This window comes from Camelus bactrianus, chromosome 19 (assembly GCF_048773025.1).
Source record: "Camelus bactrianus isolate YW-2024 breed Bactrian camel chromosome 19, ASM4877302v1, whole genome shotgun sequence".
Lineage (NCBI taxonomy): Eukaryota > Metazoa > Chordata > Mammalia > Artiodactyla > Camelidae > Camelus > Camelus bactrianus.
The window spans coordinates 32,590,869-32,607,541 of record NC_133557.1 but is presented as its reverse complement, the minus strand read 5'-3'; the positions used below and the strand labels follow the sequence as shown (position 1 = coordinate 32,607,541).

At 62.0% G+C, this 16,673-nt stretch overlaps 1 protein-coding gene across 5 annotated transcripts in view; it reads right to left on the bottom strand.

Annotated features, from left to right (window-relative positions):
• The window catches only part of COL20A1 (collagen type XX alpha 1 chain), a 28,514-nt gene extending 15,800 nt beyond the window's left edge, over positions 1-12,714 (bottom strand). For 3 of the 5 annotated variants that reach the window (XM_074347635.1, XM_074347636.1, XM_074347640.1), the window contains exons 1-12: positions 12,644-12,714; positions 11,652-11,743; positions 9,438-9,548; positions 4,968-5,111; positions 4,580-4,744; positions 4,190-4,312; positions 3,100-3,258; positions 2,642-2,761; positions 1,901-2,065; positions 1,024-1,206; positions 597-766; positions 207-336 (exon numbers count right to left, since the gene is read on the bottom strand). In XM_074347635.1, the coding sequence (XP_074203736.1) occupies positions 207-336; positions 597-766; positions 1,024-1,206; positions 1,901-2,065; positions 2,642-2,761; positions 3,100-3,258; positions 4,190-4,312; positions 4,580-4,744; positions 4,968-5,111; positions 9,438-9,548; positions 11,652-11,733 (1,552 nt within the window). In that variant the 5' untranslated portion in view covers positions 11,734-11,743; positions 12,644-12,714. Of the gene's footprint in view, positions 1-206; positions 337-596; positions 767-1,023; positions 1,207-1,900; positions 2,066-2,641; positions 2,762-3,099; positions 3,259-4,189; positions 4,313-4,579; positions 4,745-4,967; positions 5,112-9,437; positions 9,549-9,708; positions 10,584-11,651; positions 11,744-12,643 lie in introns of those variants that run through there. The other 2 variants (XM_074347637.1, XM_074347638.1) reach the window with 2 other exon arrangements.
• Positions 12,715-16,673: the final 3,959 nt, after the last annotated feature.

The window sequence follows — 16,673 nt, the reverse complement described above, 5'->3', positions numbered from 1 at the left end:
GTGGTTGGGATGATGACAAAAACGACATCACTTGTGCTCAGAAGAGGAGACAGAGGGTCAGAGAGGCACAGTGACTCAGCCTCGGTCACGCAGCAAGCAGGGAGTGGTGCCCCCACCCCGGGGTTAAGACCGCCCTTGCTGGTGCCAGGCTCCGAGGGAGGCTGTAGGTAGGGGGCACGGCTGAGCCCGGGTCTGTTCCTCCCCACCTGTGGTCACCAGGCCCTGCAGGCCCTCGCCGACTCCGGCCTTGTAGACAGGGAGCACGGAGACCAGGTACTCTGTGCTGGAGGTCAGGTTGTGCAGCTCTGTGGACAAGGCGGGCCCCTCCACCACCACCTAGAACAGGAGTCGCGGTGGGTGGGCAGGGAGGGGTGCAGGGGTGCAGGCTCGGGCAGGGCTGGGTCAGTCCTCGCTCCCTGCAGGGCTGTGTCCCTGGCTCCTCCTGGACACAGGCGTGACACAGGCGTGAGCACTCACCCCACTCCCACCATCTGGGGGCTCATGGAGCCAGTTTGGTAGCCCCCCTTCCTCCTCCACATTGGCTTTGTCACGTGTGGGCCTCACTCCAGCCCTGTCTGTGCAGGGCCACCTCTCACCTCCCTTGGGGTGCCGCCCTTGGAAGGCTGCCACACAATCAGATACTTGAGGGGTGGCTGTGGGGCTGGGGTCCAGGACAGGTGGACGCTGGAGGAGGTCACCTGGGTCAGGACCAGGCTGGTGGGAGTGGAAAGGGGGTCCAGGGCCAGAGTGGCTGCTGCTGGTGTAACTGTGGGAGGGGAGGTATTGGCAAGGCCCCCAGTGGGCAGCAGGCACTGTGGCTCTGCCTGCTCCCTCTGGCAGCCACTTCCAGGAAGGGCAGTTGTCCCTGGGTGGTGAGAGATGGGAGAGCCAGCAGGAGGGCTCAGGGAGTTCCTTACTGGAGCTGCAGTCCCCCGTCCCTCTGCCCCAAGCAGCCTGGCAGGGCCCGGGCGGCTGCAGCCAGTGGGGGTGACCCTGCCCCAGCGTCACCACCCTCCCGCTCACCTGAGCCCCCGCGCTCACCGGACCCCCTGCGCAGGCTCCTGCCCTGGATCTTCTGGCAGATCAGCCGGCTGAGCAGGCCAGCCAGCGTGCAAAGCTGGGGAAAGTCCTGCACGCTGTGGACAGTGCTGTCCAGCGGTGGGGACGCCAGGAGCCTCAGCTCAGCCTCGTCGGCGTTCTTCACACCTGCCACGGGGTGGGGGTGGGGTGAGCCCACTCAGCGCCCTTATCCGGGGGGCAGTGGGATCGCTGGACCCTGCCCGGCCATCCAGTGGGCCAGGGCTCCTTCCCAAGCCACAGACCCCAGGCCCCACAGGGCCCAGAACGGGGTCGCCCGGCAGTGTCCTGGTGAGAGAGGCAAGTGCAAAGGTGGGCTCGACCCTGAAGGCCCCTCGCAGGCTGCGCCATGCCCACAGGGGTCTCTGTGGGGTTTGGGGCCAGGAGGGAGGTCAGTGTGTTTTCCTGGGGGCCCAGCACAGGGGCACTGGGGAGGGTCTCTGCTCCCAGGAATCCCCGCCCTCGAGTCTGGAGTTCCCTTCTCAAGGGATAGAGTTAACAACTGACCGGTAAAGGGAGTAGCATGAGGCCCCTGAGGGGTGCTGGGCACCTACGGTGCAGCGAGGGGGGCCCATGTGGATGGGTGGGGTGCGGAGACATCTACAGAAGATGCTGCCAACTGGCTGCCTCATCGGGAACAGCCATGCTGCCCAGGCCAGCTTCTGGGGCTGCCTTCCCAGAGCCCAGGGATCAGGCCCTCAGGGCAGGGACTCGCCCTCCCCATTTGAAGACCCAAGGCCGAGGCTGAGGCTCAGAAGCCACAAGACCCACACCCCAAAGCCACCTCCTGGGAAAACTCCCATGGAGCCCGGGGGCTGCTCACCCACAGCAAAGACGTCAACACCCAGGCCCTTGAGGACATGGCCAGCAGTGCGGGCGTCATCCTGGGACTTGCCATCCGTCACCAGAATCACCAGCTTGACCACCTCTGGACGGAGACCTGCTGCGGGCTTCAGGTTCTGCTCCAGCACGTGGGTCAGAGCCAGGCCTTGGGTGCAGTGAGAACAACGTGGGGGTGGCTCCAAGTGCCCTCCTTGCCTGTCTGCGGCGTCTCCATCAGCCAGTGGTCCCCGTGCTCGCCCCCTCGCCCCATGTCAGTCCTGGCCCCTCCAGGCTGCTGGGACCTGGAGGGCAGGGACACCACCTCTCCTTCTGTCATGGGAACCACAAGGTCCAGGAGCAGTGCCTGCACCTGCTGCTTGACCAGCCGGCGTCGGTCCCAGAGCAGCGAGGCCCCAGGACCGGGACAGGGAGGGTTCTGCCCAAGAGATACAGTGAGGGGCTGCTTTCAGCAGGCCACCCGCAAACCACTGGTGGCTCCCCCCAGGAACCTCTGCCGATCAGAGGAGCCACTCAGTTTCAGCAGGACTGCCCAGCACCTACGTTCACCAGAGATAAATGAGGGTGGACTTGCCCTTAGGGAAGGCATGAATACAGAGCTTGAGCCCAGTTCACACCCGTTTCCAAATCTGGGAGGGGAGCAAGGGAGGGTGACTGCCAGCCCATGAGGGGCTTGAGGACAAAGACCCGCCCGGACCCCAGGGCAGGGCCGGGCCAGGCAGACCTGTGAACGTGTTTCCCCCTCTGTAGCGGAGACTGTGGACGGCCGCCAGGACCTTCTCCTTGGTGCCAAAGGTGTTCAAGTCCCACTCGGTCCAGGGGGCTCCGCTGTACTGAGTCAGGCCTGGGAGGGGAGGGTCCCAGTGGCACTGTCAGGCTGCAAGGGGAGGTCCAGCGCGGTCTGCTGGCACACAGCCTCGCCAGGTCACCAGGGAGGGCACATTTGCAAAGCCCAATTTTCCACACAGCAGTGTCCCCCCGGAAACCAGCTGTCCTGCCGGTGCACGTGGAGAGCCCTCCCTGCCTGGCTGGTGGGGGAACTTAGTCTTAGCTCCCAGAGGCTGCATCTCCTCTCCCACTTCTCACTCCTTCTCCGAGGCGTCGCCTGTGCTAGGGGCTGGGGCTGGTGGGGAACTGCGAGGACCACCTCTGGGTGGGCCACAGGGCAGGGCTGAGACCCACCTACTTGGACTTTGTCCGGCCCGATTTCAAAGGGCTCGATGACACTGGCCAGGAAGTCTTTGACCTGCTGGAAGTGACTGCGGCCGATACTCCAGGACCCATCCACCAGGAAGATCATGTCCGCGGGCATGGGGGGTGTGCAGCGGAACCGGGCACCAGCTAGGGTGGGAGCGAAGGGAGGTGACGTGCTGGGCAAGGCTGTTGCAGCTACAGGACCTGGAACAGCTCCGGGCCGGTCTCCAGCCCCTGGGAGCTCCTTCTCTGCGGTGGGTGGAGGGGCATCTGGCCTCAAATGAGGTGGGCAGCTGAGTGTTGGGGGACAGGACCTAAGGTCTCTCCAGACTCAGAAGAGCCCACATGAACCACAGCCCATCATCTCAGCCCCTCCAAGCCCCCTAAAGATGGCTAGTGGGTCATCCAGTTGCCCTGGCACCTCTGGCCTCCATCAGCCTGGGCAGTGCTGTTCACTGTGTGGATGTCAATGCAGGGGTCCACCTTCCTCACCCAGCCGACACCCAGGTCCAGCTGGCAGAGGCTGCCCAAGGGGGTGCCGGCCGAGGTGGACGGGGTCAGCACCGTGGACAGCTCCAGGCAGGGCTGGGGGCTGTCCATTCTACCAGCTCTGGGCTGAGGCCTCACTGTCTGGGGTGGGGGCCTGTCCTGACGACCAGGAGCTCCTTGGACACAAAGCCACACCTCTTGACCTGGGGGTCCCTGAGTTTTGCAGATGGTGCTTCCAGGCTGAGCCCCAGAGTCAGGTCAGACCCCACCTGGAGCTCCTGGGTAAGGTATGTGTGGTGAGACCCCCATCTAATCGGGGAGGCAGGCCCTGGCCTTAAGGTGCTGCACTGCAGGGGAGCCCATCCTGGCAGACCCAAAGTCCACTGGGAGACACCGGGGGTCCCCACCTGAGGAGGAATGTGCCTGTCTAAGGAAGGAGGTGCCTTCTTCCATTTCAAATCTGATGGGGAGACAAAATCGGAGACATCTCAGTTCTGGAGGGGGAGGCACAGCACTGCCTGCAGGGCCTCATGGGAATGCCACCTGCCTGCCCGCAGTCCCGCGGAGGCCGGCACCCTGGCTGTCTTACCTGGCTTCTCTCTCCCTCCAGCTGAGGCCCTGGCGTGGTTCTGCCCTTCCGGGTCTGGTGGGGGCTGAGCAGGGGCCTTTCCAGTGGGGCTCCTGGGTGGGTGCTGCCCCTCTCCAGGCACTCCTGGGGGGATGGGTAACAGCCGCATCACCTCTCACCTGCCACACCCAAGCTGGGGGACACCTAAGGGGGTGAGGGTGGTGGGACCAGGCACTGAGGCCCCAGGGACACCTCCAGCAGATGGCCTGCCCCAGTGGGCTAGTGAACCCAGGAGGCTGGAGGTGAGCTTAAGTAAAGCAAGAAAGCGTGAGGTCAGAGGGAGGAAGAACTTCCTGGCCACATGGAGAGAAACCCCGAGAAGCTGGCCCACCCGTCCTCCCAGGGACTTACCCTCATCCAACTTCGACCCACCAAATGTGGGCAGATCTTGGCTTGGGGCCAAGGCCAACCAGGGTTCCAGGTCTAGGCTCCCCACGTGGGAGGGGGTGGGCTCCAGGGCTGCCCCCGCTGGCCTCCTGCCGCTCCTGCTCATGGAGTTACTCTTCAAATCTTCGACTGCAGAGAGATGCGAGGGTCTGTCAGGACCCCACCGCCCAGGGAGGGAACAGAGGCCTGGGGACGGCACCCACAGCCCACCCCGCAAGGGCTTGTCCTGGCTCCTGGGCGGCTGCCAGGACTCAAGCTGCGGCCCGGGGGCTCCCAGCCCAGAGGAGCTGCCAGGGCTCAGCTCAGCCCCCTTCTCTGTGCAAACACGTGCACCCCCAGAGGACGGACTTACTCACAAACTCCCTCCGAGCCAGCAGGGTGTTCCCTGAGCCCGTGAGCTCGAAGATTTGCACGCTGTAGCCTTTGGAGGGGCTCAGGCCCCCCACCGTGGCCTTGGGGGTCTTGGTTGTCAGCATCACCTCCTGCTCTGGGTCCCCTGGGGTGGGGGTGGGGAGAGCTGTCAAGGCTGCCGAGCCGGACAGTCTGCGTGCACGTGTGTGTGCCTGTCGGGGAGTGGTGAAGTCCTCCGGGCTCCCCCCACCCCAGCTCCTCCCCTCGGGGCAGAGGAGGGAGGAAGGGGAGAGGCCTTTGCTCCTCCCTCTAGGACCTGATGAGAGGGAGCAGCACTCCTGGGCAATAAACTGAGGATGAATGCATCTGCAGCAGCAAAGTAGTGTGTCCTTTACCAAGCCTCCCCGGAGGGATTTACCCACTGCGAGCACCCATGAGCCCTCCAGATGCCCCAGCGCAACAGTCCTGGGGCCACCACGAAGTTGTGACGATGGAGGCTGCACAGGGAGAGAGGCCGATGGCTGGAGGAGCCGGGCCCCCACCCGCCAGGGCCAGCACCTGGAGGACACGCGAGGTCCGGGCTGGGCTTCCGCTCTGGCGCCAGCAACACCCCCTCTTGCTGAGAGTTGGGAAACTAGGTGGCGTTTTTCCACAGAATCCCTTGAAGGCCGAGCGCGCTAACCGGGTGGCGATCCGGAACAAAGAGGCCATCCCTGCCCTCGGCCCGCTTGCATGCCAGGGTGGGCTGTGGACTGAACATTTGCATCCACCCAGGTTCACAGGCTGACATCCTAACCCCCAAAGCGACCCGTCAAGGAGGTGGCCCCCGGGAGGGGACGAGGTCATGAGGGTACAGCCCTCACGAGGGGGCCAGCGCCCTGATAAGAGGGGCCCCCCTAGAGCTCCCTCGCTGTTTCTGCCGCACGAGGAGAGAGCGAGAAGAGCACGGTCTGTGAACCAGGAGGAGAGCCCTCCAAGAACCCGGCCGCGCTGGCGCCCTGGCCTCGGACGTCCAGCCTCCTGGACGGCGGGAAGCCAATGTCATTCAACTTGTTGCAACTGCAGCCTGTAGTCCCTTGTTGGAGCAGCCTGAACAGGTGAAGACAGGGTGTCTGGGAGAGAGACCCAGGCCAGCGGCTTTGACGGGCGTGGAGGCTTAAGGGGCAAGAAGGGCCTGGGGCCCTCTGAGGGTGTGAATCCTTGGCCCATGCCCACCCCCCCACAATTCTTTGGGTTGAGACACTGAAGAGCTACACCCAGGAGCTAGGATTCGTGAGGACAGATTGGGTCTTGAAGGGACTGGACCCCAGCTTCAAACAATCTTAACTTCTAAGATGGAGTGAAGATGACCCAGGTTGTCATCTGTCAGAAACAACCACAAATTGTTTCTGAAGGAAGACAATGTCATACGAGGCCATACACTATTCCTATAGGTTTTCACAGTGTCTGCAACAACAAATAACCAGGTGTACAAGGGAGCAAGATGGCATGGTTGAAAGTTAAAAGAAACGAAACCTTAGACAAGAGAAAGGGACCCGCAGATTTCCCAGATAATGGAGTTACGAGACTTCAAAATGACCAAGCCTATGAATTTGGATATCAAACTATGAAAACAAACCAATGAAAAAGAAATTCTGGAGTGGAAAAACCAAGTGCAAATTTCCAAATGGGAATTCTAGAATGGAGAAACACAAAAGCTGAAGCTAGAAATTCTGAGAATGACTGAACAGCTTGTTACAGACAAATGAGGGGGTAAGCAGGGGAAGGCGTTTCAGAGTGAGACCAAAAAGGAAGGCTGGAGAGAGAAAGGAACTGAAAACACCGGAGAAGGCGTACGAGGCACCGATGCAGAGACAAGACCCCCATCGTGTAGCCCACGGGGAGACGGGGAGAGCAGGAGCAAGTATGGCTTGAGGAGATCAGCTAAGGAGGTTTCCAGAGCTACAGGGCGTCAGACCTGGGTCCCGGCAGTCCGACGGGCCTGAAGCAAGACGAGAGACCCGCACGCGCACGCACACCAGACTAAATGTGCTGGAAACTGCAGCAGAGGGAAAAGTCTTAAAAGCAGGGATTAGGGAAAAAAGGAAGCAAGACATCTCATCTAATGGGGCAGCAACTGGGCTGGCAACCGAATTCTCAAGAGAAACGGTAGGAGCCGAAAGACAATAAAAGGAGTCTTCAAGGTGCTGAAGGGAAGTTCCAACCAAAATTCTATACCCAGCAATGACATCCTTCAAGAACGAAGGTGGAATACAGACATTTAGGAAAAAAACAAATCCCCCCAAAACACAGAACCTGCAGCCAGGAGACCCTTACTCAAGGAAACGTTTCAGGCAGAAAGAAGACAGCCCCAGAAGGAGAGGCACTGGAAGGAACAAAGGGCAACGAAGGGGTAAATACACGAGCTGGTCTGAATTAACATCAAATCAAGCAACTGAAAAAATGGAAATGCTTTATGAGATTTGCTGTAGGTTACGGAGGAGCACACATGAGACAGGGCAGGCACCGCTGTGCGGCGTCTGTGCGGGGAAAGCTACGGAGCTGTCACGATGCTACGTGCTAATAAACCGAGGGCGGTGCTGCGGCCGCTGTCCACCACACGAGCAAAGGGGACACGGAATGCGGAAAGTGCCCACTCCTCTCACAGCTGCCAATCCGTGGTAACTCCACACGAGAAAAGAGGCAACAGACACTGTGCACCTCCAGTGAGGGCGCAGTGGGACAGGAACCACTCACAAACGATTCCTGTCCACAGAATACAATCAAACCCGGATCTGATCAAACTCCAGGACCTAACTGCCAATCTACGGGGCAGAACGGGGGACAGGAGCAATCTAAAAGGCACCACGGGGATGCCGTCAGCAAGACGTAGGACGTGCAAGTCCTCCAGGATGAATGATCTTTTTTTTCCACAAACAAGTGCCGAGGAAAAGGAGGGGAGAGGACACTGTTCTGGACGGAACATTACCTGAGACATGGGAACCAGTACAGTGTGAGGCACAGTGCGAGGGCCCTGCGGGGACCCCCGTGCAAGGAAGTCAATTGTAAATGACATTTACCTGGCAGGCTGGATGATTTTTAACACAACAGAATATTTAATGATAGTCCTGAAGTATTTTCATTTTTCAGGCATGCTAGCAGTACTGGAGTTATTTTTCATCCCTTCCTTTTTAGAGAAACATACTGAAATATTTATAGGCAGAAGTATATGCTGTCTGGGACTTGCTCAAGATAACACAACCTAAGGAAGGTGCTGGGAGAGAGGCACAGCGCGGCCCCGCCGCGTGCTGGCAGCTGTTGGAGCTTAGTCCCGGGCGCACGAGGCTGCATCACACCGAACTCTCTTCTTCCGCATGTTTTAAAATTGTTCTAGAAAAATTCAGTTCCAAAGAAGACAGGAGAGGAAGAAGTTATAACTAGTGGAACAAAAACAAAACAAATAGAAAGATAGTAGATTTAAATCCAAATGTATCAGAAATGTCATTAAATGTAAACGGGGAAATGTTTCGACGAAAAGGGAAAGACTGTATCACTGGATAAAAACAACAGCAATTCTGTGCTTCTGAGAAGCAGCGTCTGAAGTGAAAGGCTGGAGGAAGGTCAAGGAGAGGAACGGAGCACGGCATCCAGAGCAAACGCTTCCTGGTGGAGCAATACTGACCTTACGGAAAGCAGAACGTAAAAAAAAATGGCCGCAGGGAGGTAATGAGGAGTACTTTGTCACAGAAGAGGTTCCGTCTACTAGGAAGGCACGACCGTTCTACATTTGTATGCACCTAATAACAGAGCTTCGACACGTAAACCGATTAGTGAGACGCACGAGGAAGGCGTATCTGCAGTCACGCCGGGGATTTAAAATACTTCTCTCAGCAGTTGATGGGTAAGTAGATACACACGCAAAACATCAGTAACGATATAAAAGACAGGAAAAATAAACAAAGGTGGCTTAGCTAAAATACTAGGGAAACCACAGCCAGGTCAGGCTGGGGGTCTTCTCGGGGCAGCGCCAGTGAGCCCGGCGGGGCCTCTCCCCGCAGGGACTGAGCGCAGGTTCGCATCGTGCATCTGGCCAACGCGGCAGCCACACGCCCGTGACTGGGGACTCGCCTGCAGGTGTCACACCTCAGTTTTGGAAAGGGTTTAATACTCGCAGCCCTCACCCTGTCTGGAGGTCTGTGCTGAGCCACCAGGCGTCTCTGCCACCGTCCTATAAGACATGGGCCGCTTGCGCTGGCAGAGTCCTGACAGCTCTAAGCTGGAGGAGGGTCCTTGACCGAATGCCCCTGCGTGTGCCAGGTGTGGGGACACAGCTATGGGGACTCCCTAGGACCTGTCCTCCTGCCATGATTTCCCCGAGTTAGCAGGGCAGATGGACAGGAGGGAGGGCAGACTCACAGAGGAGCCGGCCACTGCAGCGCCTATGGTGACCGCTGTCACTGTGGTCCGCACGGAGGGGAGGCGCAGGTCCTACCTGCCATGGGCTTCACCCGCACCAGGAAGCCAAGGCTGCGCCCCTCCGACTCCCTCCACGTCATCTGTAGCCGGTCCTCAGGCAGCACCACCAGCTTCAGGCGGCCGCTTGCTGGGGAAACAGGACAGGGTGGCCAGGATGACCTCTGGGGCCCACACCAACCAGCTGTGGAGAGCTGGGAGAGGTGTGAGGGGCCCGCCCTGACCACCTGAGGAGGCTGTGGCCCCACTGAGGGCTCACTTGGGTGGGGCTAGGCAAGAGGAGGCCCCACCTGGGGCTGAAGGGGGACCCGGCTTCTGAGGGCTCTGAGGCACTGGGGCCACCTGGCAGCTCCAGGGAGGGGAGACTGCTCCTTCTGAGGAGGCCCCCGCCTGCCCCTAGGGGTGTCCCCCCATCCCCTAGAGAGAGGCTCAGGTCAGCATCTGGGAGCGGCAGTAACTGCCCCCGGAGACGCAGGCGCTGCGCCAACACAGCAGCTGCCTCCCAACCTGGGTTCCCCTGCCTGAGTCTGGCAGCGGGAGGAGCAGCTGTGCGGCCGCAGATCGCAGCTGCCAAGGTCACGGTTGGTTTACACAGCCCATGAGGGTAGGGTGCCCTGGGGTGGGCGCCCTGGGTGTGGAGAGCCCTGAGTGTGGGGCTGCACTCTGGTGGGTGCGCTGGGGTGGGTGCCCTGGCCGTCCTGGGAGGAGGAAGGGGCAGTGGAGGCCTGGGGCCCCAGGCACAGCCTGACCTCCAGGGGAAGCTTCCGGGAGCTCGTTGGTGGGGGTGGCTATTTTTGGAAAACGGGGAGAGACAGGCTTCTTCCGGCTGCCCCTCTGAAGTCAGGAGCACAGGGGAAGCACAGGGCTGGCGGGAGCCCACAGAGGCACAATGAGGGCTTCAGAGCTGGAAGCAGCTGAGCCGGTCTCCGGATGGGCCTCTGCTCCCTGGAGCACGGGCTGAAAGGCAGGAATGTCTCGGGGGTGGTGGCTTTGAAAAGTCACTTGTGAGCAGGGAGCCCAGCTCATGAAGAGCCTCTGTCTCGCTGTGCCCCTCACGTCTTGGGGGAGGCTTTCCAGGCCGCCCTCTGGGTCCACAGGTCGGGGCCTTGGTGGGGCACTGGGGAGACAGCCGGGGGGCTGGCAGTGGGAGGCACCCACCCAGGAGCTCCTCCCCCACCGCCCTCGGGGAAGGGCAGCCTGGACGTGGAGCCTGCACCCCCCGCCCCCCCAGCTCACCCAGAGCCTGGGGGACCTCGTGCTGTCTGGACTCAAGGGTCTGTGAGGCCCCTTAGTGGCTTAGCCCCCTGGGTGACCCTGAGGACCCAGGGCCCCACCCACTCAGCCATCACCAACCTGCCTGCAAAAGCAAAAACAGGAAGACAGGCCACCAGGAAGAGGGGGCTGGCAGACCCTGGGCTCCAGGCTGGTGGCTGCGTGATGCCCCCTGCCGCCCTCGCGAGGCCGCTTGAGCCGCATCCACGAAGCACAGCTGAACCGGCAAGGAAACGTGGTCCCCCACCCTCGTCGCCCATGGGAGCCGGGCGCACGCCAGGGATGCGGCCAGCAGGGCAGAGGAGGCTCCCTGAGTGACCGGAGCCTTGGACGCCACCTCCCAGAGTCGGTCTAAGCAGCCTTCCTCCTCGGGTTCGGGGAGTTACAAACGACACTGCAATGCTCGTTACCCCAAAAGGACACCCAGGAGGGAGTGGTCAGATCGAAGCACCCCTTGCTGGACGCGGTGCACCGCACAAGGGGTACGGGGATCTGGGGCGATGGTGGCAGCCAGCATCTTGGGGCTCCCCTTGGGGGTGGGGGTCACTTTTTACTCTAAATTCTAATGTTTGAAAATTTCACTTTGAAAACGTGTTTGTGGAATGACTTTCTAAAAAAACATACATGTAAGAGGACATTAAATGCACAGTGTGTTGATAACTGTTAAAAAACAAAATAGAAAACACAAAAAAGCCCCAAGTGAAAGAAAGGACTGCAAGGCCAAAGGTCAAGCCACAGCTGAGGGTGGGGCTGTGGGCAGAGGGGCCGTCCTGCCTCCTGGCTCTGCTTGCAGAGCGCCTGTCCCTGCCAGGGACTCAGGACAGAGGGAAGCCAGTCCCACTGCAGGGCCTCCGCCCCGAGCAGGAGCGCCCTGCGGGTCAGCTGGGGTGGAGGGCTGGGCGGGCAGGTGGGTGTCTGGTGGGGTCCACAGTCCCAGGAAGCCCCCTGCCCGTGTCCTTACCTTGACCCTGGCCAAGTCCCATGGCAGCCCCCAGCAACAGCCAGAGGCCGACCCCGAGGGAGGGGAGCACACAGTCACTCATGGTGCGTGGCCTGTGGGAAGAAGAAAGGCTGCTCAGCCATCCGTTGGTTCCTCCATTTGTCCATCCATCTGTCCATCCCCTCCTGACCTTGAAGCCAGAGCGTCTTCACCTGTGGCCCTGTGGGCAGGGAGGCTCAGCCCATGCCCCAAGGCCTGCAGCCACCAGCCCTGCTGTCCACCTGGGCAGGAGCTTCCTGGATTGAGAGGTCAGCTGCCCTCCTGCCCCCCTGAGACAGGGCAGCCCAGTCAGTTTCTGCGTCGTGCCCTGGGACGTTCTCTATGGGACAACAAGGGGCCCTGGTTGCTGCTCTGGTCACTTGTCATTAGACCAGACTACGGTGGGCACTGTCAGGGCTGGGGGTCTGGGGAGGAAACCGAGGCAGGGACTGGGACTCCAGTTTGAGCAGGACCCCCAGCGTGCCTCCCCTCTGCTGGCCCCAGAGCCGGCCTACCAGCGAGGGGGCGGGGAGAAGCCCTGAAGCGGGGTTGGGACCTCAGGGCCTCTGCGCCTCTGCTGACAGCAGAAGGGACATGCAGCACAGGCTCTCAGGGCCCCGGCCACCCCCAGGGCAGCCAAGGTTGTGGGGGTCCTCAGGGCTGTGGAGGGGCTCTCTGGGCACCCCAGGTCCTTGGCCCTCCTGATTCACATTCTGAAGCCAGACCCCTCCTGTCCCCAGAAACCCGGTGAGACCCCTTCCAGGGACACGGAGGCCAGTGCTGGGAGCAGGACTCCTCTATGCCCCGTGGCCCGGGGGTCAGACCCCAGCCCCACCCTGACTGTGCCTCTGGTCCTGCTGCCCCCTCCCCAGGAGCTCCACTCCCCCCTAACCTTTCTAGGAGGTCAAGGTCATCCTCAGATCACAGACCTGGGCACATCCCCGGTGGCCCCGGCCCCCAGATGAGTCACCAACCTGCTCCTGTCCGAGAGCAGCGTCCCTCGGTCTCGCGCACTCCCGTCCAGCCCGGTCCTGCTGCAGCCACAGGGAGGCCGCAGCTTATGAGGCCCTTGTCCACCGACGTCACTGCCTGGCCCACCCCCGGCCCACCCCTCCCCCGCTCTACACTCTTCCCATCTGGTGCCCAGGACGTTCCCCTGAGCTGGGGGCACAGGCACCCCAGGGAGAAGAACCCCATCACACTGCAGGGCAGGGATGCAAGGCAGCAAGGGGTCAACACCTTCAACCCTCACACCACAGGGTCTGTCCCAGAGAGGCTCACAGGGGAGGCGCCTCAGGGACAAGGGCACCACAAGTGGCCCCATGCAGCACGCTGTGGGAGATGGGCCTGGGGTCTCTGGCAGCCTGGGGGGCGGCCTGGAGCAGCACCTGGACCCTGGGGGTCAAACTAGACTCCAGTCCCCCCACTCGTCCATCATCGCCTCCAGGACCCAGGACCCCAAACCAGAGCCACACGTAGGTCTCTCCAATGACCCAGACCACACTAGCCCCCTCCCCGGAAGCCTCCTCTGCACTGGCCGCTTCTCCACAAGCCCCTCCCCAGTCTGCGAGGGCCTCCCAAGCAGGGCCTCTCCTCAAGCGCTCCCCACCTGCCCGGACGGCCCCAGGCTGGGCCCGGTGACCATTGCTAGGGGGTGCCCAGCTGGGCCCCAGGGCCTGCCCTGACCAGACCCACTCTACCCAAACCTGGACCTGACAGGCCCCCTCCCTAGGGTAGCCAGTGTGTGTCGGGGGGGTGCTGAGCACCGTGTGCCGAGGCTGCCAGGGCCACTCTGACCCTGCTCTAGGTTCAGCTTCTGAGAGCAGAGGTGCTCTGGGGGAGACGGGTCCGGCACAGGACACTCAGGATGCACAGGACACAGTCGTGGACGCGATATTCGCTGGAGACTGGGAGGGGTCGTGCGTAAAGGTCAGGGCTGGATGCTGCTGGAGGGGTGGGCGCTTTTGCCCCTCCCCCAGACCCCTAGCAACCAGGTGGGGCTGCAGGACCCAATCAGCTCCACAGCCTTGCACCAGGTGTCCTGCGCCCCGCCCCAACCCCGCCCTGTCATCCTGCCCGGCGGTCAGTGCTCCTGACCTGAGCATCTCAAGGCAAGGGAGGTCTGAGACTTGTGGCCCGAGAGCCGCCCAAGCCTGTGAACCCATGGCTAGATGCTATGGATGCTGCAGTGCTGGTGGATGCCTTGCACTGGGTGCTGGGTGCTGGGGTCCTGGGGTCCTGGGACCCACACCCTGCCACATAGGTGGGCCCTGCAGACCCAAGCAGAAGCCAGCAGAGGGCGCCTGGTCTAGCGGCGACAACTAACACCATCAATCCACGTCCATGGCTCACAGGCACGCAGGACACTCATGTGCATGTCCACACGCTCCAAGGAACTGCCCTCCACTCGTGTGAGCCAGTCAGCAAGTGCCCTTGGCTGGACCCCATCTGGTCCCCCACCCCATGTGCCCGCCCAGGAGTCTCTGAACCCAACAGGTGCTCTGTGCCCGCGAGCACCCGAGGGCTTGCAGCCGACCTAGCAGGGTCAGGGATCGGCCAGGGCATGCGCTGCCCAGGGTCACAGCTGAGAAAGGACAGGTTAGAGCCAGGCAGGCCCCTCGCTGGGAGAGCTCTGGAAGTGGCACAGCCGTGGCATCCTGGCTGGTGCAAGTCCCCCATCATGGCCCTCATTCCAGCGTCCAGGTGGGGACCCCGAGCAGAGGCCCCACTTCCCCCAGCCCCAGCGGTGGGGAGGGACCCCAGGAGCTCCAGTTCTGAGCGCCTGGGCAGCCAACCCTCAGTACTGAGCCGTGCCTCAGTGTAGCTGCTGCAAGCCCCACCCCGTGCGACCTGGCTGCTGGGTCAGCACACAGCACGGCTGGTGGGACCGGAGTAGGTGCAGAGGGTGGGGCGCCCACCACCCAGGAACCCCAACCCATACAGCCCCCAGGAAGCTCTGCTCCCCGTATTCCTGCAGGGCTGGCTCAGGGCGTGGGGCCCCAGGAGGGCCGCCAGCATCTGCACTTACACGCATAGGGCCCACGGGGCAGGGCTACCTGGCTGGGAGGAACTTTTGGACAGGGTGGCAGCAAAAGTGGACACATGTAAAGGGGGCAGCCAGGAAAAACAGGTCGTCCCTGGTTGGATGCAAGTTCTGGAAAAGGGACCTAAGCTGACCAGGGGCTGCCCTGAAGTGTCTGCTGATCAGTCCTGGCGCCTTGGCCAAGTCTGGGGCAAACAGGGAGTGGAGACTGGCCAGGAGGCCCAGTCTGGGTGGGCAGCACACAGAGCTCGGGGGCCGAGGGCAGCTCCATGGCTGATGGGTGAGCTGTCTGGAGAGATGGAGGCCAGCCTGGCCTGTACAAGCCAGGTGGGGTGGGGGTGGTGACTGGGATCAGCCAAGAACAGGCTCCAGCACTGTCCCACCCAGAACCACACCCAGCCCAGACCGGCCTCCGCACCCAGACCCAACCACCTTCACCTGTTCGGTCTGGGCCCACCTGCCCCAAAGTGCTGCCCCGGACAAGACAACACGGAAGACCGACCAGGAGACACAGCCTCAGGTCCAGAACCCTCCGGCGGTCTCTAACCCGCACACCTGGCCTGGTCCCTGCCTGCACCTTTGTTGGAAGTGGCCCTTTGGGAGTCAGCCAGACCACTCCGTGTTCCTGCGTGTTTTTATGGTGACGTCAGCGCCTCCGTGCGGGGGGGGGGGGGGGGGGGGAGAACCGGACGGTCAAACCACCACATCCCAGCGCTCCTGAAGTGGGCGTGGGGGCAGAGATCCCCACTCAGCCCCAGTCCCTGCACCTGGTGGTGAACAGGGCCCCAGGGCAGAGGGCACCTTACTCCCAGCTTAACGTGGACTCTGGGGCAGGGCCTCCTGGACCAGAACCAACAGAACAAATGCCCCTGAAGCCTGCAGTGGGATGGGCCACACCCCCCCACCCGGACGGCGCTGACCTGAGGGACGCCACAGCGGCACCATGTCAGCCCAATGGGGATGCTCGCCTTGCGCCTCGCTCCCCTGAGCTCCCCAGCTCTGGGCCCGACTGGCCAAATGCGGCCCTGGCTTTTGGCCTGACCTGGGTCTTCTTGTCAGCCTAAGCCTGACCTCTAACCTCAGATCCAGGTCAACTACTGGCTCAGTGACTGAGATCCTCAAAGTCAGCCAGAAGCACGCGTGGACATCCTGAAGGGAGAGCTATGGGCGGCAGGGCTGTCCCACACTGGCCCCTCTGTCAGCCCCCACTTCAGGGACATACTGCAGCCCTGACACACAAGCCCTCACGCGGGAGAGGGGCCCATCTGGCAGGGCCGTGGCCACCAGAGTGGGGCAGGGATGGGGACGTCCTGCACAAATCCCAAAGGACTCAGGTTTGTGCAGCACCAGGTCAAAGCTCGGCTCACAGACGGGAGGGTCAGCAGAGGCAGGTGTGGGGACAGGGCACCAACCACGGCCTCATGTCTCACGAGGTCATCAGAGCTGATGGGTGGACCAGGCACCTGTCAGTGCCAGGCCACAAGAACAAGGGGGCCGACACACAGGGGCCAAAGTCAGCTGGGCTCTAGGCCGACAGAGATCCAAACTGTGGTGCGAGGAGACGGTGGGGGGCAGGGGGCCAGCATCTCAGGCGCAGCCAACACCAGCAGGGCTGGGGCTGCGAGGAAGGCTGAGGACCAGGAGCACCACCAGACTGGCCGGTGCTTCGAAGTACCGATGCGCCCCCATCCCAGAGCACCCTGGATGCCCACGGGCCTCCCTGCGGGCACCGAGTCCCAGCGCTGAGGCCCGGCAAGCAGACACTCGTGGAGGGCTGACGGCAGGTGGGCGACAGTGCAGACCCCGGCCCGCGAGGCACAGGCCCTACCAAGACAGGGCTTGGGAGTGGAGTGCAGGAGGGGCGATGGCAGCTCCGGAGCTTCCTCAGGAGGGAAAAAGCCGGCACCAACAGAAAGTCAGGATGCGTCGGGGGAGACAAGCCTCAGCCACCGACACGTGGC